Source organism: Eulemur rufifrons, chromosome 15 (assembly GCF_041146395.1).
Source record: "Eulemur rufifrons isolate Redbay chromosome 15, OSU_ERuf_1, whole genome shotgun sequence".
Taxonomy (NCBI): Eukaryota; Metazoa; Chordata; class Mammalia; order Primates; family Lemuridae; genus Eulemur; species Eulemur rufifrons.
The window spans coordinates 100904155-100931604 of NC_090997.1; the positions used below are offsets into that span (position 1 = coordinate 100904155).

A 27450-nucleotide genomic window follows, 5' to 3' on the forward strand; every position below is an offset into this window, starting at 1 on the left:
AGGAAACTAAACCTCCAGACTGCCCCAGAGGGTGATGCCACGCAGGGCCTAGAAACCCTCCCCTCCGCTCTCCTCTGCAGGCAAGGTCTGACCGGGCCTGGCCTGGGCGCCAGAACCCAGCGCCAAGCGGGCCGTGCCTCAGGTTACTCTCTGCCAGGCCGCACCCTCCAACGTGACACGAGCAGATGTGTGTCCAGGGCCGCGGGCGAGGCGCCGTCACCATCTGACACTGAGGAACACGGTGCTCAAGAAGTCGAGGGCACGTGGTAACGGGGGATCGGGGTCCAGGGGGATCGTGGTCCGGGGATCGGGGCCCCAGTTTTCTCCGCGACAACACACCGTTGATCCCCCACAGCTCTGCCTGGCGGGGACTGTGGACCGCAACACCCTCACGCATCGAACGCTAGGACACGGCGACATTTATCCAGCACTTTCCATGCGCTCACTGGGCGCCTTAGCGAGTAACCCAGTGTCCTCGCCCTCACCCTGTAAAGCAGCCCCCCCATTCCCCGCCCCCGCCCCCGGCTTTGCAGGGCGACAGAGGCACAGAGAGTCGGAGCAGCTCGTCCAGGGTCGCAGAAGCGGACGGCAAAGGGCGGCGGGAGGGGGTCTGCAGCCCCGCGGGGCTCTCCGGGCCGAGCTGCCCATATAAGGCCGCGGGCGACCGGGGCGTTTCCAGGCCCCCGCGAGCATCCTCCTCCGCGCCGAGGAATGCGCGGAATCTCCCTCCCGGGCCGCTCACCGCGGGGGTCCTTCCCTCCCCACCCCGCCCCGGCCCTGGTCAGCCCCGAGCCCAGCGTCACCGGGCGGGAGGCGGGAGGCGGCGGCGCCCTCACCTGCCCGGGAAGAGGGAGGAGAGGAGGAGGAGGAGGCGAGAGCGGAGGAGGAGGAAAGGGAGGGGGAAGAGAGGGAGGCGGCCGGGGAGGAGCCTGGCGGGGCGGGAGCGTCGGCGCAAAGTGAAACTCCTGGAAGTTGGGGCGCGGGCGCCGTCGCGGGCAGCGCGCTGGGGCTGGACTCGGCGGTCCCCGCCGCAGCGCGCCGGCGCCCATGGCCCTGAGCAAAGGGCTGCGGCTGTTCGGGCGCCTGGAGGCCGCGGGGGAGAGCAGCGTCCTGCTGGAGGCGCGCGGCCGCGGCGACTGCCTGCTCTTCGAGGCCGGCACGGTGGCCACGCTGGGTGAGTGCCGCGCCGCGCCCCCGCCTGTCCTGCCCGCGGGGCGGCGACGCCCGGAGGAGACGGCGCCTGTCTTCGTGGACACTGGGGACGATGGGCACCTCCCAGCCCCGAGGTGGCCAGGCTAGGGCGGCGCGGGGACGTCGGGGGCTTGGAGATCGATCGCGCGCAAGGGGGTGGCTTTTTTGAATGAAGTGGCGCGGAGGACGCCAGAGAGCTCTCCGTCTGGGCCGGTGGCGCACGGAGGCCGGCAGCCCCTCCTCGGGGTCTGCGGTCCACGCGGCCTCCGCTGAGGGTTCGGTCTTTGGAGAGGCGGCTGTGATCTTTCACACCTGGCCCTGGCCGTGCACTGCATATTCATGATGATCCCATGGGGTTCACTTAGGAGCCGGCCCCATCGTGTGTCTGGCGCCTTTTCTTTTGCACCTGTTGGTGAAACCAGTGATTACCCTTTAGTTTTTGTTGGCTGCCTCCACTCTGGGAGGGGATGGGGACCAAAGCACCAAAATATAGACTCCAGAGAAACCGCTGTCTCTTACCTTTGTCTCACGAAAGTACTTGGTCAAGAAGCCTCAGTACTGCAATGTATGGAACTTCTAAGCAAATATACTGCCTAGTGGCTCTCCCTTTATGCTGGGTGTTAGATGATGCCAAGCTGGTATATTTCATCTATGGGCTTCAGAAGCTTTGCTTCGGAAGCCTTGAGACTGGCATTGTGCTAAGGACTTTAGAGACATAATTGCACCTAATTTTCACAGTTCTGCAAAAGACTTATTATTGTCCCCGTACTACAGATGAGCAAACTGAGGCCCAAAGAGGCTAAGAAACTTGCTTGCCCAAAGTGAAACAGCTCACCTGACTTCCAAGTGTCTATTTCTGTAATGTCATGCAATGTATGACTTCCTGGTATGGCCAACCTCCTCGTCCCTTGTTTTGTGGCTAACAATCATGAGGAAGACCTAGGTGGCACCAAAGCTGGTGAAACCAGGTAGGACTGTTAGAATTTTAAACATGAACACTAGAGTAGGCTTATTCCAGTAGGTATCCAGCTAGGCCATCTTCCGTGGTATTCTTAACTGAACGGTGCAGAGCAGAGTCACTTGTACTTTAGGTGGTCAGCAAGTGTAACAGGCATGTGTTTCCACAATGCTTTATAAATGTCTCTAGTCTTGTCACATTTGTATGTGTCGACCTCCGTTCTGATATACATCTTGGAAGGACCATGTCTTCTATTTCCGCTTCCAGAATCATTTCATTAACGTGTAGTTATCCAAGCTTGTTTTCAGTCACTTGATTATTAAAACAGTGTCTGCAGTATTCTCAACTCAAAAGTGTAGAGCAAATCATGGATTAACTTATTTTCAGATTATTTCAGTTTGTGTTCTGTCCTGAAAAGTCCAAGTTTGGTCATTTGGTATGGCTTTGAAAGAAAACCACAGAAATTTCCATTCCATTTTAGATGTCTACTTCATACCCCATTTGTTAGAACTGAGAGATTAATTTCATCATACAAACTACTGTTTCATCAAAGAGATTAAAGTATCCTTCAGCTGGCAAGGTTCATACACATTTAAGAGTTCCTTTGAAGCCACTTGGGAAAAAATACATTATTTTTTCAAAAGTGGAAATTTTAAAATGATTAATGAAAGTAATATAGTGCATATCTTCCATTAGGAAATGAAGTTTGGGCTGAGATGCACTTACACTATGTTGGTGATGACAGTACTCGGGGTTTTAGAGCAGAGGGTGTAATGAAAGGAGTTGGCTCCTCCTCAGCTCACGTGCTGTCCACATGTCACTTAACCTCGCATTCCTTTTTCAGTAGACAGTGGGCTGAAAAGTTAATTTTGTAAAGTCTCTTTTGCTTAAATGAAATGAAACTTTTTAAGAAGCAGCTGTAGCATTCGGTGGTGTTGCTGAACCAGAGGATTGTAGGAGAGAGCCTTTGGGTACCAGAAAGTTGTTTAAAACTTTTAAAATATCCTAAACGTATCACTGTTGATAGAAGAGCTCTGAACTTGAAATTCCCATTTGTGTTCCAAAGGATGGGCTAGCATTTTTGCTTTCCTTTCCTTGACAAGGTCAAGAGTGGAGTGTGGGGAGCGGCTTCCTTCCACTTCAGTGGTGGTTTGTGATGGGTTCCCCGTGAGCAACCAGGGGCTGAGACTACAGTTGTGGGTTATTGTCTGGCCCCGCTGCTGCTTTTACTGGGAGCAACAGGAGATTTAGGGGAGTCAGCCTGACAACAGTAAGCACGTGCCCTCTGACCTTGGGCCCAGCCCCCTCAAAGCACAATTTGCCCTTGAAAGATCCTAACTTGAAAAATGCCTCTCGCCGAAGGGGTTCAGCAATTCTTTAGTGATTTGGGGCAGTGCGTGGAGATGGTCAGGGTCTTGAACTGTGTTGTGATATTCAGGAAAGACGGATTGTCCATGAGCGGTTGATTATTGAATTCCTCCCGTCTCAATCTGTCCCCCTGTTCTAACCTGTTCTAACGTGTCCTCACCTGTCCTCATGTTTTAACGTGAACTCTGCACACTAGGCCATCTGGCCTGCTAGCAGGAGGATGTTGAAGGAATAATTCCAAATTTCTGCTTCTAAAGGAATTAGATTGAGAATCTATCTTTTATGTGGATCAGTGGGAGCAGAAATTCCAGAGGCAGAAAAACAAAACGTATTAGCACCAGCTTAAAAGGTTTTCAGAGTTTTCTTGGTAACCCGATTCAGTGGTAGGAGGCTTCTTCAGTGCGGGCGAGAAGCCACAGCATGTAACAGCATCCCTTGCCCACCGTCCACAATTAGTACACAGTGTTCTCTTGCTCGCACATTGGGCCGAAAGTCCTTGGTGTCTTTTTGTCTCTCTGTTTCTTATAGACTTAGGGTGGACCAGGTAAAGGGCAATGTGCTTATTGTTAATGGATTTATCTGTTTTCAGAGTGAGCGTCAATGCTCCAAAGTTCAATGTTCTCCAAACAGCCCCCAGGAAGGGCGGCTGGAGAGTGTCCCTGTGTTTACACGTGGGTTCCTGTGCAAGTGGAACCTGCCTCCCCACTCCCCAAGCATTGCTTGGCATTGCAGGCAGCCGGGAGGAAGGGAGGGAAGGAGGAGGCTTGAGAGACTTAATTAAGTTAATTAGTGAGTGTCCCTAAATTACTTTGAGCTTCTGGGGAAAGGTTCTGTGTAAACAGCGGGACTGGGTTCTCCCAGCTGCTGTGTTTGGGCAGAGGCCACATGGCTTTGTTTGCATTGGTGAGGTGGCCTCAGGGCCTTGACATGGCTGCAGGGCCTTGCTCCATTCTCAGGCTTTGTGGCCTGGATTTATCTGGCCATTGACTGGGAAGTTTGGCCTTGACTGGGAAGTTTGGCCTTGACTGGGAAGTTTGGCCTGTGCCAGAGCATTGAGGAGAATCAAATGAGTAGCCATTTTATTAATTGACCTGGAGAAAGGTTGAAGCACAGGTGGGGGCTGCAGGCTCCGCGGACTTGGGACACTCGAGCAGCTTCCCAGGGCCACAGTGGCCTGTTTGCCTATGTGACTTGTGTGGCTTTTCTCAGCATAATATTTGACAAAATGTAAACTGGGATAGTCTTTTTTGTAACTAACCTGTAAGATCATGATTTTAGATTTTGAGCTGGGTGGCTCATAAACTTTGTTTTTAACCTTTAATTGTGAAAATGTTCATACATAAAAGTAGAGGAAAAATGAACCCGCAGGCACCTATTGGTCAGCACTGATTAGTTATTGTTAATGTTATTTCACTCCTCCCTGTATTTTTTATGAAAAAAATGAATCTCCTTAAATTTAGTTTGTTTAATACCAGGCAATATTATAATTTATTAGGATTGGCTTTTCTTCCTGACTTGCATTTATATATGTAAGTTTAATTTTTTTTATTTTATTGTAAATTCACAAATTACATATATTGATGGGGTACAAGTGATGTTATGATGTATGTATATGATGTAGAGTGATTAAATAAAGTGAATGAACATATCCCTTACCTCAAATACTTATTTTTTGTGGTGAGAACATTTGAAATTTACTCTCTTAGCAATTTTGAAATATACATCATTATTAACTATAGTTACCAGGGTATGTCAGTTCAAAATTTACTTGACAGGCCAGCATGATGGCTCATGCCTGTAGTCCCGGCACTCTGGGAGGCCGAGGTGGGAGGATTGCTTGAGGACAGCAGTTTAAGACCAGCCTGGGCAACATAGTGAGATGCCGACTGTACAGAAAAAAAATAGCCGGGCACGGTGGTGTGCGCCCTAGTTCTAGCCACTTGGGAGGCTGAGGCAGGAGGATCCCTTGAACCCAGGAGTTCGAGGCTGCAGTGAGCTATGATTGTGCTCTATCCTGGGTGGTAGAGCGAGACTCCATCTCTAAAGAAAAAAAAAATTGCTTGACAGATTTTCGTGTGACCAATACCAGAAACAATGGTGTGAACTGATTCTGAGGTTTGGCCGAGATACATTTATAAAGCAAAGTGACCAGTTGGGAAGAGAACACCAGAAGCTGTAAGAGCAGTGTGTCCTCTAGGAGGGTCCTCAGTGGGCTCAGGAGAAGGTCTGGGCCCTTTGGCAGCACGGCCTCTGGCCCCGGGCAAGTGGGCGGGGGCCATGGCCACCTGGCCTCTGTGCCCCGCTTGCTGGATGGCACTCCTGTTACTCGGGACCCTGGAGTCTGCTCCGCAGATAACGCCCAGCCTGCTTCCGGCCTGCGCAGGCCTCCTCCTGGGGTCCTAACAGCCTGTGCAGTGGTGTGTCCACCCCAGGCCTGGGGTCAGGGTGGCAGGGGTGTGGGTATGTGGGGACACACACTGGCTGGGCATCCTTGTGTGTGCATGAGGCCCCCGGTGGGAGCAGGGGAAGAAAAGGAGGCCAGGCCTGGGCAGCTGTCCCCGACGGCCACCTCATGGGCCAGGCCTTCCAGTGAGTGCTGGGGGCGTACTTCTTGAGGTAGGAGGATAAAACGTATTTTACTGAAGCGTTTATTAGCTTGATTTGAAATTTAAAAATAGCTTGACATATGGGATGAAGAGCTCCACTCGTACTCTGGCCCCAGCCCTGCGAATATCCAGGCAGGCCTGCCCTGAGCCCCCGTGTGAGTCTGTGCTCACTTCTGGAGAGTTCCTTGGGTGCTCAGGTTCCCTTTGTGATTTTTGGCTGCCCAGTTTCTTTTTTATTTTTTTAGAGATGGAGTCTTGCTCTGTTGCCCAGGCTGGAGTGCAGAGGTGAGGTCATAGCTGACTGTAACCTCAAACTCCTGGGCTAATTAAAAAAATTTTCTTGTAGAGATGGGGTCTCAATATGTTGCCCAGGCTGGTCTCAAACTCCCGGCCTCAAGGGATCCTCCCACCTCGGCCTCCCAGAGTGCTGTGATTACAGGTGTGAGCACCTTGCCCGGCCTCAGCTGCTCAGTTTCTGTTGCTGGGCTCCTTCACTCTTGCTACCTGAGGATGGGGAATATTTTCTGTTTTCTTTCCATGTGAATTGTCTTTAAAGCCCTGGGTAAACTGACCCAGGCTCAGACTTGGGAGTTACACTGGGGTCCCTAAGCGTTTCCTGGCGGGACTGGGTGGGGTGGTGGCTAAACTCATCTCAGGCTGGAGGAAGCTGATGCTTCGGAAGGAGACCCCAGAGCTGCTCTGCCATATCCACACGCTGGTGACCAGAGGCTGTCAGGGGTCAGGCTGGGTTCACCCTCAAGGTCAGCAGCAAACTGCCCGGTTAAGGCCACGTCCTCTTTCCAGGGACTTCCTGGAAGCAGCTTTCCAGCTCTGTCGTGTAAGTGTCAGTCAGTCTTTCTTTCTTGAGGAACATTTAGACAAATGAATGAGAACCTTTAACAGTACGTGTGTCGTTGATCCAGTATTCTGCCTGCAGGAGTTTAACTCAGGAAGTATTCAGGGATCATGAGACCATTTTGCTTCAAGGATGTTTGTTGCAAGCTGTTGTGAATTTTTAACTGGCTAAATAAACTTTGGTTCATCTTGATAATAACAGCTAACATTTCTGGAGCGCTTACTGTGTACCAGGTGCTGATGTAAGAGGGATACAGGTATTATATTATTTAATCCTCACAGTTTGAGGCAGGTACTAATAATCTCCATTTTGTACTTGGGGAAACTGAGGCACAGAGTGACTTAAGAACTTGTCCGAGGAGCCATGTCTAGTTAGTGGCAGAGCGAGGATTTGAACAAGGCTGGAGGCTGCAGAGAACACTAGGTTCGGTGAAATCTCATTCTTAGGAAAGGAATGTCCCGTGTATATGGAAAAAGACTCACTTTGTCCCATTGTCTCTAGGTTATCTTGGGTTTCATGTGACACACACTTTTTGATCAAGGAGGTTCCTACATGGGGACCCAGTCAGCCGCTTTCCGAGCAGAGGGTGCAGCGTGACAAAGGGGAGGCTCCATGTCTATGAAAAACGTGGGTGCGAGTGCAGCCATGGGCCGTCCCCAGCACCGGGAACAGCGCCTGCTGCGGCCTCAAGGTGCTGAGGAAGTGCATCCTCCCCAGCGCCCGAGGCCTGTCAGACAGACAGAATGTTGGGCCGAGTCTTCCCCGAGATCTCCTTGGTTTGGAGCTGAGAGGCGTGCTGAAGTGAGGGTGCTGGGCCCCCATGGGGGTGCACCTCCCTGCATGCTGCTGGCCGGTTCTGGGGCTGGGGGCTCTGCCACGTGGGTGGGTGGACATGTGCTTTGCCCCAGGGGCACGGGGAAGAGCGGTGGCCATGGGTCAGGGCTGTGCCCTGTGCGGGAGGCTGGACGCCCCGGCAGGCGGGGTCCCACGGGCCACGCCAACTGCGCTCATGGCCTGAGAGGCCGGCACGTTGCCACTTGCTCATGAAGCTTCCTGGTTCAGAAAGTGACTTTCGATAAGTGAGTGAGGAGAGTGAGAGTGAGTGAGTGACTCGGAGTGAGGATTCGCTGGGCGGGCAGCAGCCCTGGAGGCAGGTGCCACGGCCCACACGGCTGGGCTGCGGGAGCAGGCCCAGGGCACGAATGCGAGGGTGTGACCTCATCCCAGGGCAGGTTTTTGAGGAACTGCTGTATTCCTGCAGCTCTGGCTGTTTCTGTCCGGCCTCCCCCGTCCCTGAGGCTGGGGCTGATGTCGCCACCTGCCTGCTCTCCTGGGTCCCGGGTGCAGCATGCCAGCCAGCCACGGTTCTGTCTCGGGTCAGGTCCCTGAGAACAGGGCCTCATCCCACACACTCCTGCAAGGTCAGGGCATCGCAGGTGCTAAGAAATGAAGACAGACGTCCCCAGGGTCCTTTGAAGTAGAATGTGGCCTCCCTGAGGAGAACGCCAGCTCCAGATGCTTTCTTTGCCTGGTGTTGGTGTGGACCTGGTGCAGGGTGGGAGAGGGCAGATTGTCCCCTTGGGAGAATTTAGCCCCTCCAAGGCCTCAGAATATTAACCTGAAAGCAAATGGATTACAGCCTGCGTTGCCTTTCCTACTCTGGGATTCCATGTGTCTTAAAAAGAAAAGGCTTAAAACTAAGCAGAGGCACCATCACTACTTCACACACCTAAAATTTTAAACTACCCAGAAATTTGAATCTTAGCAGAAGTGATCTGGCAAGACAAAATCTACGACAGCTTTGCGGCTGAGCTAAACCCAGAAATCGGATGCTATGTGGTTTTTATGGGATGTGCTTATGAATTAATGAAAATACGTGAGATTCTCTCTCCTTGATTCTGCCCTTTCATACAGCCGACAAAAACTTATCGAAAACAATAGCAATTCAAGCTTAAATTGAGAAGACAAAGGTATTTATTAAATTATCATGAACTATGCTAATTCCCTGCTGCTTTAGCAGACACTTATCAAGAGCCATGACATTCTCAAAACAACGCCTTTCATCACTGCAGAGCAATTTGTCTTTAATAAGCTGGACTGTCCTTTGGTTAGGAAGGGAGGAGTTTACGTGTCTAGGAATGTGCGGGTTTTTTTAATCTATTTTAGCTGACTGTACTTTGCATGGACTTAGCTTCACCACGAATCTTATCAATGACTGATAAACATCGTATGCTGGAAAAATTCTCCTTAAGAGGAGGAGACAGTTCTCTGCAGCTCCCGCTGCCAATCCAGCAAAGCTGAGGTCAGGGGAGCGGAGACGAGCGATGGGAATGCTGTCACACGCGGTGGCAGTACATGTGCCCCAGCCAGCAGAACAGTGACACTGGCTGTCACAGTCTGTGTCAACAATCAGGGCTATTTGTTTTTATGTAAATGGTGTGGATCAAGAAAGGAATATGGAAAACCAGGGCTGGAAATGACTGGCCGGCCCCAGGCCTGAGCCAGGCCCCTTAACAAGACTCCTCCGGGTGGGTGTATCTGCCTCCTTCCTCCCGGACCACCCAGCAGGGAGAGGCCTCGCGCAGAACCACGGCTGGGTGGGTAACGCGGGAGGCCTCGCAAAGCTCTGCGGGAACGGGGTTCCGAGTTGGAACCTCATGTGTCCAGAGTGGACAAACGGGAGCTTATATTTTTATTTCAAAGGGCCACCTGCCTCCCCCTCCAGACGGACTATATATATAAAACAGTGTTTTGGGGTGAGGACTGAGAGATGTGTCTGGTAGTATAAATTGATTTTAACTAGAAACAATAGACCTTGACTTCTATTGACAGAGGAAGAGGTATAATTTCCATTAGGACATTAAAAATATTAGCAATTCTGAAGACCCCCAGGGCTTCCTGGCCGGGAGTGCCCCCCCTTGCCCTGCCTGCCACCTGCTTTCCAGGCTGTGACTGTCTGAACGTGCCCAGGGCATGCTGCGTCCAATCCACCTGAGGCCCCTGGGGCTCTGGGCTGCTGGACAGGTGGAGCTGGGAAGGCCTTCCTCCAGCCCGTGTGGCGGTGGCTAGTCCAGCTGCAGACGTGGTGTTTGCAGCTCACCCCTACAGCGTAGGAGCAAATCACATAAGGCCACGTATATGAAATGAGGAAATACGATAACATGATCCTGCATTCGGACGGCTCCAGACTTCTAGGGTTTTTGAGCGTGTGTCTGACTTTGGCAGCATCTTCCTCTTTTAGGTTTCTGGTTCACTTTGCTGTCAGGAAAATGAGGTTACTGAGAGCTTATTAGAATTTTGCCTTAAAAGAGAAATTAGACCAAGAACAAAGAATTGTGGGGTGATCCTATAAAAAAAAGTGTGTGAGCTTCAGACGGTGGACTTTGTCACTCTAGTTGTGTCCCCTCGGTTCTCCTGGGCCCTCCTAGGAGAGCCCTCTGTTTTGTGGCTTCTGTATTCTTCTCCTGAACACTCTTAAAGTCTTTTGGTGCAGGTGATAAGACTGCACACTTGGGAAATCCAAGAGTTGGATCCTGAAGTATCTGAGTGAAATGAGCCTCATGTCTGGGGTTTGCTTGGCGCACCCCAGGAAGCAGGCGGGTGGCCGCGGGCGTCGTGCACACTCGGGGAGGGGTGCAGGTGAAGTCAGTGGGAAAATGTCGACAACTCCTGGAGCTGGGCGGCGAGCTGCATGGTGGTGCATTAGACCTAGTGATTCATATGGTGGCTGCTTTTCAATGTCAACAGATAAAAAAATCAATAACCTTCCCATCTGCCATCATTAATCAATTACAGTAGGTAATGGGAAAAAAAGTTCCATTCCCCACAATTTCTCAGACTAAACAAAATATGTAAGGCCTAGGAGAAGAAAGCTATAAAACTTTCCTGAAGCACTGAATCCGAGGAAATGTGTACCACATTCTTAGGACAGGAACATCAGCACTGTAAAGATGTCAGTTCTTCTCCAGTGGATCTACAAATTCAAGTTATCTGTGAGTAAAATCCAATTAAGGTCCAACAGGAGTTCTATCTAAAACTTAATGGGCAGATTTTACAGTATCCCTGGAACTACCCCAACTCGTCTCCGGGCCCCTCCCCTGTCCCCCATGGTGGCCAGCACGGCCCTGTCCCCTGGCCCAGTCCTCTCTGTCCACCTCATCCCCTGAGCTCTCTCCACCACGCAGCCTGACCTGTACCACTCAGGACTTCCGCACCTGCCACCCCACCTGCCGGCACTGCCCTTCCCCAGGGATTTGCCTGCTGCCACCTCCACCGCGCTCAGCTCAGAGATGTCAGTGAGGCTTTGCTGGCCACTCTGTCTGGAATAGGCTGTGGCTTCCATGCACCAGCTGTGACTGCCCTGTCGCCTGGTTTCCTTTCTCTGTAGCACTCATCATTGAAATTGCCTTATGCCCCTGCTTGTGTGTGTGTCTTCTGTGAGCCACCACCCGGATGCAGCCTCCACTGGTGCTGCCAATTGAATTGTGTCCCCAGAAGGATATGTTGACGTCCTAACCCTGGTACCTAGGAGTGTGATCTTATTTGGAAATAGGGTCTTTGCAGATGTAATTAAGATGTAAGTTAAGACAACATCATACTGGAGTAGGGTGGGCCCTTAATCCAAAGTGCTTGGTGTCCTTTTAAGAAGACGAGATGCAGAGACAGACACACAGGGGGAGGATGTCGTGCGAGGACGGGACACGCAGAGGGGAGATGGCCGTGTGAAGACAGCCGGATTGGAGTGATGCTGCCAAAGCCAAGGAATGCCTGGGGTTGCTGAAAGCTGGAGAGACAAGGAAAGGTCGCCCTGCCAACACCTTGATCTTGGACTCCGGCCTCCAGGACTGTGCGAGAATAAATTGCTGCTGTTTTAAGCTCCCCCCCACCCCCCGTCTGTGGCCCCTTCTCAGGCCAGCCCCAGGAATCCGATGCAGAGGGGTCATGTCTCAGTCAGTTCCACATTCCCAGCACGGCCTGGTGTGGGGAAGCGGCTCAGAAACACTGTTGGATGATGAAAGTAATCTGGTGAGTCATTAAGGTGGTGATTGAGAGCAGCTGGGAAGAGGGACAGGTGCATTCTCAGTGGTGTTGGTGCAGGGGACCCGCGCAGGGCTCTTGCTTTACGGAGCTGAGTATTCAGACCAGGCCCCCCGGCCGCAGCTGCGCAGAGAGAAGTGGGCCAGGAAGCTCGGCTGCTTCTCCAGAGTGGTGAGTGGTCTTCACGGTAGTTCATGCAGGTGACTGTGCACGCAGCTGTCCTTCTGGTCACCAGCTCCTTCCCTGCTGTATAGATTCCAGGGTTCACGCGAGGACATGCTGTTGGGAGAGTTACTGATAAAGCCCCGTGCCCGGCATCCTCATGGGGAGGTTACAGTTCACTTGTGGGTCTTTCCTGTCCAGAAGCAATTTGCCAATCAAGGTCATTTTCACCATAAGCGACTTTGTCTGGTAACAGTTGACGTTCTGCCTTGACTGGGATTCCCAGGGAACCAGACCTAGAAAGTTAAATTGTCATACAGGAGGGAGAAAAGGTTTTATTAAGTCTGTGACCACAGCTATCCGTATCGACACATAGCCCTGCATTTTACATTAAAATGAACTTCAGAAGTATTTAATAGTTAAATGTAAAAGAAAAAGTCCAGCTTTCCAAATATTGGAAGAAACTGTAGGCGTTGCTTTCACAGTTTCATGGTATGGAAAGACCTTCTAAGCAAAGCATGAAACTCAGAAGTCATAAAGGGAAAAACCTGACAGAATTAAGAAATGTTTTTTTATTGAATTATTACATATGGAAACACGAACGTACTCCAAGTGCGCGGCTCCATGACTCCCCGCCCAGCGAGCACAGCGTGTCCGTCCTCTGCCACGTACAGAGGGGCCAGGGCTGATGCTCACAGCGTGTAACAGACTCCTGTAGATACGAAGCAGGACAAACAGTCCAACAGGAAAATCGGCCAGGGACATAATAAGCAATTCTCCAAAGGAAGAACGCAAGTGGCCGAACAATGGAGCCAGTGCAGCCGGCTCTGCCCAGCACGGTCGTCCGCGTGTGGCCAGTGTCGGGTAGGGGGGCTGGTTCTCTGCCGTGCCGCCCACGTGGAGCGCAGGCCCCAGGTGGCACTGCGCAGTCACCCTCGCTCCTGGCCTGCAGCTGTGCCCTGGCACCTGTCTCCCTCCCCTTAGCCTGACCCGTTCATTGGTTCTCTGTGCGGGCTCTGGGCCTGCCTCGCAGGCTCCCAGGTAAGCCCAGGTGGGCCTCGTCCTCCAGGGAGCACCAGCACTTGGGTTCCAGTGGGGACATCGAGACGTGGCTTGTGGAGCCAGGCTTGGGGGCTTGAGGCTCGAACAAGCGGCCGGTGGCAGAAGTGGTCGGGAGGGGGCCGCAGTGTGGAGGGGTGGGGGCAGGCGGCACGTGAGGGTCCCCATGGGTGAAGGCAGGGTGAGGGCAAGGCAGGCCCCCGCGGGAGTCTGGCCCGGCGTGGGGCAGGCGGCCCCGGACAGAAGGGTTTCGCGCGCAGGGGACCGGGAGACCAGTTCTCTCTAGGGACGTGCAGCTCCTCTTAGCTCATGAAAGGTTTTGAGGCCCCGCAGTTGATACACCTGCTCAGCTTGGTGTTTCTCAAACCCGTTTGACCTTCAGCTCATAGAACACCTGGCGACATCTTCCGGCACACCTGTGTCCCTCGGGACGCGGTCTGGGAATCCCTGTGACGGCGTGATCAGGATTCTAGGGCCGGTTCGCACCCAGCCAAGAGGCTTTTCCTTTCTCAAGGCAGGAGCTAATTCCGGGTATAGAGAAAGCCTTTGGCTGGTGGGTTGGAGGAAGCAGGTTCCAAATCCATGAAATGACAACTAGGGTCACTTGAGGAGGTTTCTTTTACCCTTTTGTAGAAAATAGCACGATATTTTCCCCTGATGTTGGACAGGGCCCTGTGAATAAGCAGGTGTGTTTGGTTCAACAGGCACATATGGAGAAAGAGGCCAAAATAGTCACAATATGCGCCCAGAATATGACGTGTTGGGGGATGTGAATAATGAAGTGTCACTAATGTGTTTGTTCGGGGTTTCATTTGGCTGTCTGTCCCTTTGTCTTTCCTGGACCCGTGTGCCACTGTGGTCATCAGAGGCTAAGGCTGCCAAGAGCCTGCGCCGTGGTCCCCGCCTCACCTCTTGGCTGGCCGTGAGAAGGGGTCATCTGCACCTGCCGTCTGCCTCCTCCCACCTCCCTCCACACAGCTCCAGCCAGGCTCCACCCTCCCTGCTCTTCTGAAACCTTCCTGGGGTCCCCACGGGCTTCCCCTGCTGAGTCCTCCCTCCAAAGGCATCCCCCCAGGGGCTCACACCTGCTTCTAGAAGCGTTCTCTCCACCTGGCTTCTGTGAAGCTCTGTTCTCCTTGCCCTCATATTCCTTCCTCATTGCCTGTTTTTCTCCAGTGCTGGCACACAGTAGGCGTCTAGCATCTTTGTGGAGTGGTGGGGTTGAGGTGCGAAAGGGACTGTGGCTTCCCCTTCCCTCGGCCAGCCGCCCCCCACCCCATCTCTATAGCAGTAGGGGCCCATGTGGGTCGCACCACGTGGCCTCTAAAGGGCCGTGTGGGTCTCGTGTTCTCTGCACCTGCCTGGAAACAGGAGGCACCGAGGTGAGCAGAATCACCTGAGAAGCAGTAGAGGCGAACTGAGGAGCAGGTTTGGCTGGTTTGGGATAAAGGGAGCGAAGAAAGCTGAGAAGTAGCCAGGAGAAGTAGCCGGGAGCAGAACCTCCAGCCGCTCCAGCCGCTCCTGCCGCTCCAGCCGCAGGGCCCCGGGACCTGACTGCCGGCGACTGGGAGCAAAGTGAGCCTGTCTCAAGTGAGCCTGTCTCGTGGGGAAGTGACGGATCAGAGCCTGGTTCCAGGACTTCCCTGGGGGAGACTGAAGACCCCGGAGTGGCACGTCGCATGCACACATAAGTGGAGAAGTGGGTGTTTTTGCACTTCTCTCTTGTTCCCTATCGGTGGGAGACCAAAAGCCGCCCGGCCCTGCCTGTCCTGAAGCGTAAGGAGCTGCCGGTGGCACTGGGCCCGTCACTGGCTCCGCCACAAGCATGTCCAGCCTTGTGTCAGCTGTTTTTTTTTTAAGGTACAAATTGCTTTCTTGGATTCCTTCTTTTGAAGGAAAAAAAGACTCAGCTACAAAGACTCAGTGGCCAGTCTTGTGCTCAAGCCTCTCGTCCAAGGAGCCTGCCCTGCAGCCAGGTCGTGTCAGCCAGGACAGGTGGGTGGCTCAGCGCAGGGAGGGGGTGGAGAAGGCTCCCCTGAAATGGGTTTCTGGCTCTGGTTGCAGGAGATTGAACTTTCCCCGACTTTCTCTGGCCAGGTGTGGCACCAGGTGTGGCGTCGGCGTTGGTGTGAGGTGGTGCATTTGTTTGCTGAGAGTGACTTTTCGAATGCCCCTCCCTGTGTCTTTCACGTGGCCTGGGCTTTCTGGGGAGGGAGAGGCCGTGGGGAGGACAGCAGAGTCCCCGGGCGCGCTGGCATGTCTGGCCAGGTAGATTTCTCTTGGCTCTTGGCGTCTGTTTCAAACAGACGTTTTGATCCCCCGTGTCTGGCAGCTTGCCCTGCCCCGGGAAAACCACGGTCTTTCTGAAGAGCTGCTCCAGGTCTGGAAGGGGCGGCACCAGCCAGCGTGAACCGAGCCCAGAATTAGCACGTGAAGGGGACTTTGGCCTCAATCTGGATGGCCCTGTCCTCTTGAGACCCCGAAATACAAGAAGATGGGTTAATATCCTGCCCAAGAACGTAGCCACACCGGTGCCTCAGCCTGGGCCGTCTGCACCGTTAAACTGACCCACTTACTTCCCTGTGCTGCGGGCAGGGTTTCGCCGGCATTTCCTTATGGCACATTAGTGTGGAAAATATTATTAAAGAAAGAAGAGCGTGCGGTTTGCTTGGCTATTGAGCTGACTGGCTGCCTGCTGGCCAGGACCACAGCCTGCGCGGCATGGCACTTGTGCAGACCAGACACCGGGACAGCCGCTGGGACCTGCCTGGGGGTGGTCTGACCCGCAGAGCTCTGTCCTAGGACGCAGAATCTGGGGGCCAGCTTTGTTCTGCTGTGGGGCCAGCCCCATTCCCCTGGAGCCTCGGGTGGTGGCAGTTCCTCTTCCACACCCCTTGGACCACGGGACCTGGGGGTGCGGAGCTCCCAGAGTCTCCTGGAGGCTCCGCGAGGCCCGTCGCTATTCCCAGCTCACCTGTAGTTCCTCTCACAACAGAGGCCGCCTGGCAGTCGGGGCTCTTTCTGTCATAGCTGTGTTGTTGAGTCACATAGATGACTTTTCCCAGGTTGCCAGGGAAACAGGACTAGAAAGTCAACCTACGGTCAAATTCTCTTGCTGAAAGGGAACCGGCTCTGTTGACCGTTGGCCCCTGCCCCTCCTGTTGCCATCATCCGGGTCCTCGGTGGTTGTTGCTTCTTTCTGTCAGTTCTCGGATGTCAGTCCTGCCCTCGTTCTTGGTCCCTTCGGTGGCCGTGTTGATCCTTCTGCAGACCTTGGCCGCAGCCACTCACTCCACGGCCACACCCTGGGCCCTACGTCATCTGTTTCAAACATCCCACTCCTCATCTGCCACCTCCGTCTTGTGACTCGCCCCCTAGTGATCTTTGACCCCGCTGGGATGGCGGCCCCTTGAGCTGTGGCCTTTCCACAGCCCCTCGCCCCGGCTGTGCCCTCCTCTCTCTCTACCTGCCAGCGCCCAGCCTGCCTCCTGCTCACCCTCCCCTGCCTGCCCCTCTTGCTGGCTCTCGCCCACTTGGCAAGACCTGGGCCTGGTTGCATCCCACTCCCCATGCCTGTGCCGGCCTTGGTGTGGCTGGAAGTTTCTGGAGAAGCCCCACTGCCAGGCGGACGGGGCTCACCATCAGTTCACCACCCCTGAGTCCAGGGGGGCCCTTCTATCTTGTTTCTGTGCCCAGTACACACTCCCACCCTCCCAGATGGCACTTTCACGCCTCCCTCCTCTCAGCTCTGCCGCGCCTCCCCCTGTCCTCGCGTCAACGCTGTCCCTTCTCATCCACTGAGAAAACTGAAGCCACCAGGAGAGAATTTCCACAGCTCTGTGTGCCACAGAGACCCCCCCACCACGTCCATCCCATGGCTCTCCCTGCGCTCCTGCCACCACGGACACACCGGCCCCCCCTGTGCGTCGGTCCCTTGGCTGCCTCCGGGGTGCCGACCGCTGTCTTGGGATGTCTCTGCCAGCGCACAGCCGGGTGGCGATGCACCCTGCAGGGGAAGCCTTTGACCCTCCGTCCCTCGCCAGCAGCCTCCCCTTTCTCTACGCTCATACACACGTGCACATGCTGACACGCACATTACATACACGTGTGCACACACATGCGCGCGCACACACACACGGTTCCTCAGAGACTTGCCTGTCCCCTCTGTCTCCATTTTCTCTCGAGCTCTCCATGCAGAATTTTGCCCCCAGCTTTACTGAAACTGCTCCTCCTGGGTCACCAGGGACTAAGTGAAGTCACTGCATCTGTGTTTTCTTACGTGTTTTTGGCCACTTCTCACCCCTCTGTCCTTCAAACACATACCCAGAGGCTAGTGTCCCTCCACTTGCCCCCTGGGGACCCCTCATCTCCTGACTTTAGACACCTTCTGTTGGCCAGGGATCCCTGGGCTGGTTCCCACCAGCCGCTCTGCTGGACTCCAGACCCGCAGAGCTCTGTCCCCAGGGACCTGTCGTCTCTGTCTTTGCCGTCGTGCCAGGCTCTCCGTCCCTTCACTCGTTCAGGTGACAAATTTGGCGTCATCCTTGAACCTTGCCTCTCCCATATCCCATGTCCTGTCTCTGTCCAAGGCTGTGCCTTCCGATGTGCCCAGATACTCGATCATGTTGAGGAACTGAGTGGAAATGGTGTCCTGAGTATGCTTTTAAAAAGAGGCCTTATCTTTTAGAGATTCTTACTGAAATATTTATAGATGAAATAATATGTCTGGGATTGACTCGGGATAATTGAGGCAGTGATTCTCAAACTTCGGTATTAGAGTCACCTGGCGGGCTCATTTCAATGCAGATTTCTGGGTCTCAAGCCCAGAGTTTCTGAAGCAGCAGTAGGCCTGGGGCCGGGGCCAGTAATTTGTATTTCTTTTTCTTTTTCTGGGAGGACAGACCTCCTTGCTGGCCCTTGGACACGGTAAGAATGCTTCTGCCTCGGGACCTTTGCACGTGCCCTTCTAGGCCGGTGGTGTCCCCTGCCACTGTCCTCCACTCAGCTGTCTCTCGCTTCCTTCAGGTCTGAATCCACATGTCGCCCTTGCAGTGAGGGCTTCTCGCACTGCACTACCTGAAATTTCACCACGACCTCCCCCCTCGCCAATAAGTCCCACCCCCTCCCTGCTCACTGTTTCCCTGTGCTCGTGTCACTGTCTGTGCTGTGCTTATCCATCTCATCTGTCTGCCCCTCGTGGCTGTGCCCGGCGGTGCCACTGCCCCAGCCTCCCACCCCACCAGGTCTGCCTGCTGTCACTCAGCCATCTGTTACCCCTGTCCCTTCTTTGCTGCTGCCAAATGCCGGCCTCAGCTCCGCCCTGGAGCAGATGATTTCCGTCCGATTGGTTCACTGCCGTGTCCCTGTGCCTGGAAGGGGCCAGCCGGTGCTTACGGGATCCTGGGGGAGTGGATGCAGGGACCTTCCCTGACAGGCCGGAAATTCATGGCCAGCAGAGGGGAAGCAAACACGTTCTCATGTGGAAAAACCTGCTTGAAATGCAACATAAAGTCTGGAAGACAGGAAGGTTCTGTCTGTTTCCGAGACGGAAGGGCAGAGTTGCAGATGGCCAGGTGCAGCGTGCAGAGGTGGGCATCCAGCTGGGGCAGTGCTGAAAATAAACCGGGATTGGGGGCCAACACTGGAAAATCAGGAGTGTTTCTCTGAAAACCTTATAGCTCTGCCAGCAACTGGCTACAAGTAACCATCGGCCGCTTGGTGAGGGGGTGTGTTCTGGGCACCCACGGCTCCTTCCGGTGGCTTCATTCATTCGCTGCCTGCCTGGTGTGTGTGGGTGGCTGCTCTGTGACGTCTGTGGAGAGCAGAAAGGATGTCCCCTTCCTTCAAGCCTGGTTGAGAAAATGCAGCGTTTGGGGCAAGCAGGGTGGGGTGATTTTGGAGCAGTCCCCTGGGAGTGCTGGGGGTGACAGTGGGCAGCAAGGGGACCCTACGTCCTGTCGGTGGGCTGTGCCTGCCTTGTACATCAGAGGGGCCACGGGGGGGACTTGGAGATGAAGCTCACGGCAGAGACAGTCTTCAGGGAAGTCGGGCTTTGAAAGGACTGGCTCACCGATGAAAGGGTGACCAAACTGTGTCCGCCAGAAAGACATGTTGCAGTCCTAACCCCCAATACCTTAGAATGGGACCTCTTTTGGAGATGATGAGGTCGTGCTGGAGCAGGTGGGCCTCGAACCCAGTGTGACTGCTGTTCTTCTAAGAAGACAGACACGCCGGGAGAATCTGGGCCTGTGACGATGGAAGCAGAGCCTGGAGCGATGGAGCCACTGCCAGGGAACGCCCGGCAAAGCCCAGAAGCCGGAGAGGCGAGGAGGGGTCCTCCCTGCAGGGTTCAGAGACTGCAGCCCTGCCCACACCTCATTTCAGACTTCTGGCCTCTGGACCTTTGAGAGAATAAATGTGTTGTTTTAAGCCTGCCGGTTTGTTTACATCTAGTCTGTTTGTGATAGAAAAACAGCGTCTTCTCATGTGATTGTCATATCCACAAAGGGTGTAGTGTGTTTTGAGTTACATTATAAGTCGAGGGTAAAGTTGCTTTTACGAGGGACCCAATCATTTGCAGGATTGGAGTGGGACAGGGGCCCCGTTGGGTTTTGTTTGTTTGGTTTTAAAATATTAGGATGAAAAGTCTGTTTTAACTTGTTTAATTTTCCCAGTGACAGGGCTGTGAAGTCCACCCCTGTCATCTCTAATCCAGCAGGGCAAGGGGGCAGTTTTGTTTCCATGTTCCCACCGCTGGAGTGTGGGTTTGACCACACCACTTTGTTTAGCAACTTCCTGTCGCTTAGTGTCATTTGGTCAGGTTTATTTGCATAGTTGAATGAATGCACAAAGGGCTCTTTGTGGCATGGTTAACAAAGTGAGAGCCAGATAGTGCTAAGGCTTAGGAGTTCTGTGTGAAGGCTTGATAAGGCTGCCAGGGCTGGAGTAAATATTTGTGGTGTCAGAATCATGTTGCTGCATTTATCAGCTCATCTGCGGAGATGCGGCACCAAGACCTGCCGGCTTGCCTCTCCCCGGCCTGCGGGCAGCACCTGTGGCCCGGGGCAGGGACCTTCCTTGCCTGTGAGGTTGGGGTCTCACAGGCCATAGAGTAGGAGGGCTCTGCAGGCGCATGGCATAGTTGGACGCCTTAGCAGTGGGTTTCTCAGCACTTCCAGGTGGATGTGGCAACGGGGGTCGGGGAGAGAGGACGCCTTGTCCTCCTCACCCCGCCAGTGGGCGAGCAGGGAGCAGGGCACCTGTGGGCTGCAAGCGGTGGGCTGTATCCGTCCCTGGGCCCCAAAGAGGTCTGTGTCTTCCTTCTCCGAACCTGTAAGCCTGGGACCTTCCATGGCAAAGGGACTTTGCAGATGTGGTTTGGTTGAGGGCCATGAGAGGGGGAGAGGACGCTGGACTGTCTCGGTGAGCCCAGTGCACTCACAGGGTCCTTGAAGCCGGAGGAGGGAGGCAGGAAAGGGAGAGACTGGACGTGCTGCAGCCTGAAGAGGGAGGACGGGGCTGCGAGCCGAGCCGGGGAGGCCGGCCGCCTCTGGGAGCTGGGAGAGGCAGGCAGGGCCTTCTCTCCTGCGGCCCACGGGGGACGTGGCACTGCTGGCACCTTCGTCTGAGCCCAGTGAAGCCCGTCTCAGAATTCCCACCCACAGAACAACCACAGGAGACTAATATGTCACTCTGCCACCTCTCTCAGCTGCCCTGGCTTTTCAGGGCAGGTAGAAAAGTGGGACTGTGGCTTCCCAGTCCTTGTCTAAGCAACCTTGACACCCTAATTTAATAGGAGCTTTGTTTGCTGCAAGTAACCCCCCAGCCCACCCTGTCGGCCGGCAAAGGCTGCTCAGTCCTCAGCTCCAGGCGATCTCACTGTTATCTTTAGGTTACTCTGCCCTCTTCCTTCCCCTACAACCCCAGTCAATGAAGTTCAAGCCAGTATTGGGAAAAAAATCATTAAACTGCTTCTTAACATTTCGGGGGCCACTAACCCCTGTGAGATTCTTCTGAAAACTATGGATCCCAGCCCCATGAAATACATATAAAATTGTATTAATAGGATAACATCCTCTTCTCATTGTTTGTGGATTCCATACTTGTAGATTCACTTGCTCTCTAAAATTTGTAACCTCAAGGTCAGTACTCACAGACGTAAACAGAGTGGTGAAATTGGCGTCGCCTGAGCACCTGTTCCCAGCTGAGCCTGAGCAAGGCGATGCTTGTTTCGGTGCTCACACTGGAAACAATACTCATTTTCATGATTTTTAACATTTAGTACCACGTTTGTCACATTTTTGTGCTTTTTCCTGGTGGTTTCGCTGTTTAAAATGGCCCTCAGCCATTGTGTTTCTAAGCACAAGAAGGCGGCGATGCGCCTTACGGAGAAAATACTTGTGTTTGATAACGTTATTCAGGTCTGAGTGATAGGGCTGCTGGCCCTGCGTTCAGTGTTACTGAGTCAACAATGTACAGACAGTCCTTGACTCACGGTGGTTCCACTTAGAATTTTTTGCTTTACGATGGTGCAAAAGTGATACACGTGTGGTAGAAACTTCGAGTGTCCACACCACTGTTCTGTTTTTCACTTTCAGTACAGTATTTAGTAAATTACATGAGATGTTCAATACTCTATTATAAATTAGGCTTTATGCTAGATGATTTTGTCCAGCTATAGGCCAATTTAAGTGTTCTGTGCACATTTAAGGTAGGTGAGGCTAAGCTGTGATGTTCGGTAGGTTGGGTTTATTAAATGCATTTTTGGCTTACAGTATTTTCAACTTATAATGGGTTTATCGGGACATAACCCCATCATAAGTCAAGGAGCATCTGTATATTCAGTAGGGTGTCTTTTAACAGAAATACGTAAAACAAGTTTCTGTATTGATTGGCTGATAAAAATGTTGTGGCCGGAGGCTCTCAGGACCCTAACTCTGTATTTCCTCTAGGAGCGATGCCTCAGTTTCTGCTAGTGACTTTGTAGAACAGAACTACAGAGTAATGAGAATCGAGTGTGTTTTCAGGTTCTTGGCCTCTCTGGCTGTGCTGGTAATCAGCCTTTGTCTTTAAATCACATCCTGTCACCAGTCCTCCCTGGAGAATGGAGAAGGGGGTCTCTGGTCTTGGGGTCTGTCCCACTTCTCTGCCCTGCCAGCTATGTCCCGAGCCCCAGCCTGGACAGACTGTCCGCTTGGTGAGTGGTGGCAGGTCCTGCGGTGAGAGCCTGCTGCCTGCCCTCTGCCCTCCTGGGCCTGCTGCATAGCGAGGCGGGAACAGCCCACACTGGCCCCTGGGCTGCCAGGGCCCGCCCCTGGGGGCTGAGAGTGGGAAGAGCTTCAGGGGGGAGGCAGGACTGTCAGACTGATGTATTTCCAATCTCAGCTGAGACACATGGTCTGATGAGTACAGTGCACTTTGGCGGATGGTTGAGAGGAACCCGGAAATTGAGTCTGTCCGGGAAAATGTGGGGCAGCGGGTCATCTGAGCCGGGGTGCAGGATGAGTGCCAGCCAAAGCTGGGTTCACCCACTTAAAATGCTTGTCTAAGCTTCTACCCTGGCCTTGCCTGAATCCACATCTGTAGAGACAGCAGGAAGTGATGGGAGTCGGACAGTTCTAGCGTCTGCTCTCGGGGCTTGGTGTGAGGGTCTGTTATTTTCTGTCATTTTCTCCCTTTTTAACGTTTCACTTTGGGATCTTAGTTCCTAGTTGAAACTCCTTCACTCTGGGAGTCGAGGCAGTCTGAGAATTCCTTTCTTTAGCTCGGGAGAACCAGGCGGAGAAGGAGTCAGCTGCTCTGTCTCTTACCTTCGTGATGATGTGCAGGTGGCTCTTCCAGCCCCAGGGTTCTCGTGCGGGGGCCACGGCTGCTGACGGCTCTTTGCCTAGAGCTCGAGGGTTGGTTCTCTTGCATAGGGGAGAAAGTCCATCTTTATTATAAATCCTAACTGAAATTTAGCATTTCATTCAATTAGGAAGGCAGGCAGTGAAACCAGTATGTGCTACATCTCCGACTTGGTCACCAGTGTGTGTCAGCCGTCTCTCACTCCGGCACCGATAGCAATGACAGATATTTTCACATCACATTAGGATGGTTGCAGATACCTCAATACAGTGTTCATTCTTGTTGCTAGTTTGAAATTAATGTGGTTAACAGACTCCAGTAGACCTTCTTATTTAAAATGCTAATACTTTCCAGAAGATGCACATGCAAACTGATAAAATAAAAACTAAAAAAAAAAAAAAAAAAGAAAGAAAAAAAAAAGAAAATAAAATACTAATACTAAGATACCTATATGGCCATCTTGTATCATTTTAAAAAGTATCTTGATAACTGTATTTCAATAATGTTAGCGTCCTTTGCAATCCTATTTATTTTGTTGATTTTTTATAATAGCTTTATTGAGATATAATTCACATACCATACAATGTAATTATCCATTCAAGGGTCATTTTTTTTAGTATATTCACAGAGTTGCAGAGTTGTGTAGCCATCGTCATAGTCTAACTTAGAGCATTTTTGTCCCCTTTAAAAGAGACCCCATATGCATTAGCAATAATCCACATTCCCTCTTCTCCACTCTCGGCCCCTGCCAACCACTGATGTGCTTTCTGTCTCTAAATTTGCCTGTTCTGGACATTTCACGTAAATGGAATATTTATGAGGTCTTTTGTGACTGGCTTTTTTCATGTAGCATAATGTCTTCAAGGTTCATCTGTGTTTATATTTAATAATTCATTCTATGCATTTGGAACATTATCTGAGAAGGGGTCCAAGGGCCCGCCCCTGTCCTGGCTAGAGGGCCCTGTGACATCATCGTAGGGATGAGGGCTCGCTGCACCTGAAGGTCCTTCCCTCTGTCATTTTGGTTTCTCACTGGGCTGTCCTCTGCTTGGGCATTGACGGTCACTGCTGGAGACCCAGCGGGCAAGGCAGGCCGCTTCATCGGGCTTCGCTGTGCCCAGGCCTCCCTCCCTGTCTCCCCCAGGTGGCAGCAGGTCCCTTGGGGGCGCAGGCACCTCCAGGATGAGGCCTTCGGCGGGTCACACTCGGGAAGAAAGGTCCTCACAAATGACTAACGATGATTCAGTCCTGTTTCTGAGCCTGTGGAGGGTGACAAAGGGCCAGGTCCAAGGTGCCCATTGCCAGTCCGAGCCCAGAATCCCAGCGCCTTGGCCACCCTGGCACTCACCCCACCTCCTGCAGCCCCCAGGAAGCTGTCGGCGCTTCCAGAGAGCAGGCTGCTCATGGGAAGGTCTGCAGCCGCGCAGCGCTGCGATCCAAGCAGCACAGAACCTCCACACTCTGTGTTTGTGGGCCGAGCTATTGTCTGTGTGTTTTCTTTTTCGAGTGGGTGGGGAGCCAGATTGGCAAACCGGGTGTGAATGAACAGGAACGAGCAGGAGACTGTCGCTGATGTCTTCTGTGATGTGTTTCTCTCCCCAGCTCCGGAAGAAAAGGAAGTCATTAAAGGACAGTATGGCAAGCTCACGGACGCTTACGGCTGCCTGGGGGAGCTCAGGTTAAAATCTGGTGAGTAGCGGCTGAGCGGAGAGAGCAGCTGTCAGCCCCCCGCTGCCACCGCGGCGGGCAGAAGCCTCTCTGTGTTCACGTGGGGAGGCTGCGGGGCTCAGGCTTTCTGTTTTAACTGCTCTCCTCTCTTAGCATGTTTCTTTGTACCCCGGAACCTGTTCCTCCATGTGGGGGGGAGTGTAAAGGGGAGCGTAGCCTGGTTGTCACCTGTCTGTGCTGGTGGAGAAGGGCGTGGCTTGCAGCCCTGGTGCCAGAGCGGCTCACCTTCCTTGTTTGCACAAGGACCTAAGTGTTTCCCAAGTCTGGTCTGCGGCTCCTGCCCTGGGCTGTTTGTTGTACTCTAGAAAGGGCATCGAGGTGGGCGGATGGGGACAGGGACCAGGGCAGATGCCGGAGGCTCCACATCTCTGGATTCTGGGCGTATCCGGAGGGCAGAGGGGTGGGCTAGGAGTTGTTGGCAGGAGAGAACAGCAGCCAATGTCTGACTGTGAGACCCTCACTGTGGGGTGTGAGGGACATGAATTTGAGGAAAAAGGGGCACAGCCACCTCTGTGACACCCCTGCTCTTCCTGTACCTTGGGAGCCCTGGGGTTCTGCAGCCGCCGTTTCCTTCCTCCTCCCTCGGGCCCCGCCCCATGCCATCAGCCACCTGGCTGTGATCTCCAGTGACTTCTGGGGCCAAGGCCAGAGCACGGGTTGCATTCCTGATTCTTGGTCCTACCTGGTCGAGATGGGAATGGCTGTGAATTGTCCCAGTTCGGGCTTTTCCCGGGCTGAGTCGCGCTCCCCTCATGGCACACGGCAGCTCTTTTCAGAGACAGAGGATTTCTGAAGCCGGCAGAGAGGCGCTGTTATGCTTGCCGTTACTTACTGGGGTCATTTCTGTCATGGAAACTAGAATCCTGAACTACAGTCACCACGTTGATCATTTCCAAATAGTGTTTAGGAAAAACATGCAGTGCCCACATGACAAAACGCATTTATGAAATGTCTGTGCCAACGGCTAGATGTACATTAACTTATTTAATCCTAAAAATAAGCCAATGTGGTGATGCATCTTGTCCCATTTACAGTAGAGGAAACGGGCTCGGGGTCGAAGTAACTTGCCTAAGGAGAGAAGCTTAGTTAGCTAGGATTCAGACCCAGATGTCGCTGCCTCCAGACACTTTGTTTTTCCCTGGAAATGTGCTGTCTGCCCACAGTTTTCTAGGGGCATTTCCCTCCGCGGTGGTCTTTCTGAGGTTACAAATCCCGTGGCCCCTGCCCCTGTCATGGTGGTGGTGAGGACGGTGGCCTCACTTGTGTGGCGTTTGCCATGTGCCGGGCACTGCCTCACGTGTCCAATCTGTTAGCTGTGCTGTCCCAGCCACCTGTCACATGGTGCCATCGTCATCCTGCTTTGCAGGTGCAGCAGGGGAAGCTCAGAGGCTTAGGAGCTGGGCTTGTCTACTCTAAGACTCATTTTTTTCTTTTTTCTTCTTTTTGAGATGGGGGTCTCGCTCTTGCTCAGACTGGTCTCGAACTCCTGAGCTCAAGCCATCCTCCCACCTCCACCTCCCAAAGTGCTGGGATTACGGGTGGGAGCCACCGCGCCTGCCTACTCTAAGACTCATGTTTTACACTGTGACATCTAGGCCCTCAGGATGTGGTACAGTCCTGGGCATCTTACAGTTATATTTAATAGTTGACAACCGTTTCTGCTACAATAACAAATGACTCATTTTGCATCTGACGGGGACTGGGATCTAGTGAAGTTCAGTGACTGTCCCAAGGTCCCACCATTCTCAACTGGTGACTTGGGTCTTCAACTCATGCCTGTGGCACCAGGGACCGCCTCTAGCCACCAGGCTCTGCCCTTCCGAAAGGGGCAGGCTGCTGGGCTGACAAGGGGGTGGGGAGAGCGATACCTTTCCCTGTCCCAGAGGAGCAGTGTTTTTCCCTGGGCTGTGACCGAGGATCAGCTATGGGGAATTGGTTGGTCCTAACTGAGAGGAGTGGCAGCCCCCAAAGAGATCTTGTCACAGTGAGCCTGGGTATCTTCAGGGTCCCTGGCCCAGGGGACAGGGAGTGTGGAGAGAGGTGACCAACTCCTGGAGCAGCCCTAGGCAAGGCCCTCCCCCTCCCTCAGCCCATGTCCTCGTCGTCGTTGGTGGGCCATGGTGGGGGTGGGGGTGGGGCGTTAGGTCCCTGCCCCCATTCTGATGTTCTCTGAGACCCCAGCCCCACCTTCCCGGGTGGGCTGGAAGTCTCTGAGCATGGTGCAGGCAGGTTTGACTTTTAGAATGTCAGGATTATTTGGCCTGTTTTTGACACATTCCAGAAAGTGTGCTGCCCCCAGGCTGTGGACGCCACCCAGGTCTGTGGCCTGTTAGGAACCAGGCCGCACAGCAGGAGGTGAGCGGTGGGGGTGGGCGAGAGAGCAAAGTTTCATCTGTATTTACAGCCACTCCCCATCACTCCCATCCACCCCTACCCCTGTTCCTGGAAAAGTTGTCTTCCATGAAACCCGTCTCTGGTGCCAAAAGGGTTGGGGACCGATGCTCTAGGGCGTCTGAAGAATGTAAGGGTTGGGCCTTTACATCAAGTTTTCAGATCCCCTTTGGTTACACTGGGGGTCCTTTGACTTTAACTTGACTTTCTTTTCCCCTGTAAGTCCCTGACCCAGAACTACGATCTGT

The 27450-nt window shown here is 53.3% G+C and overlaps 1 protein-coding gene across 2 annotated transcripts in view; it reads left to right on the forward strand.

The window, feature by feature from the left end:
• The first annotated feature begins 1045 nt into the window (after positions 1–1045).
• The window catches only part of SYNJ2 (synaptojanin 2), an 86464-nt gene continuing 60059 nt past the window's right edge, over positions 1046–27450 (forward strand). For both annotated transcript variants that reach the window (XM_069487487.1, XM_069487488.1), the window contains exons 1-2: positions 1046–1174; positions 24686–24772. In XM_069487487.1, coding sequence (XP_069343588.1) covers positions 1048–1174; positions 24686–24772 — 214 coding nt within the window. In that variant the 5' untranslated portion in view covers positions 1046–1047. The remainder of the gene's footprint in view (positions 1175–24685; positions 24773–27450) is intronic.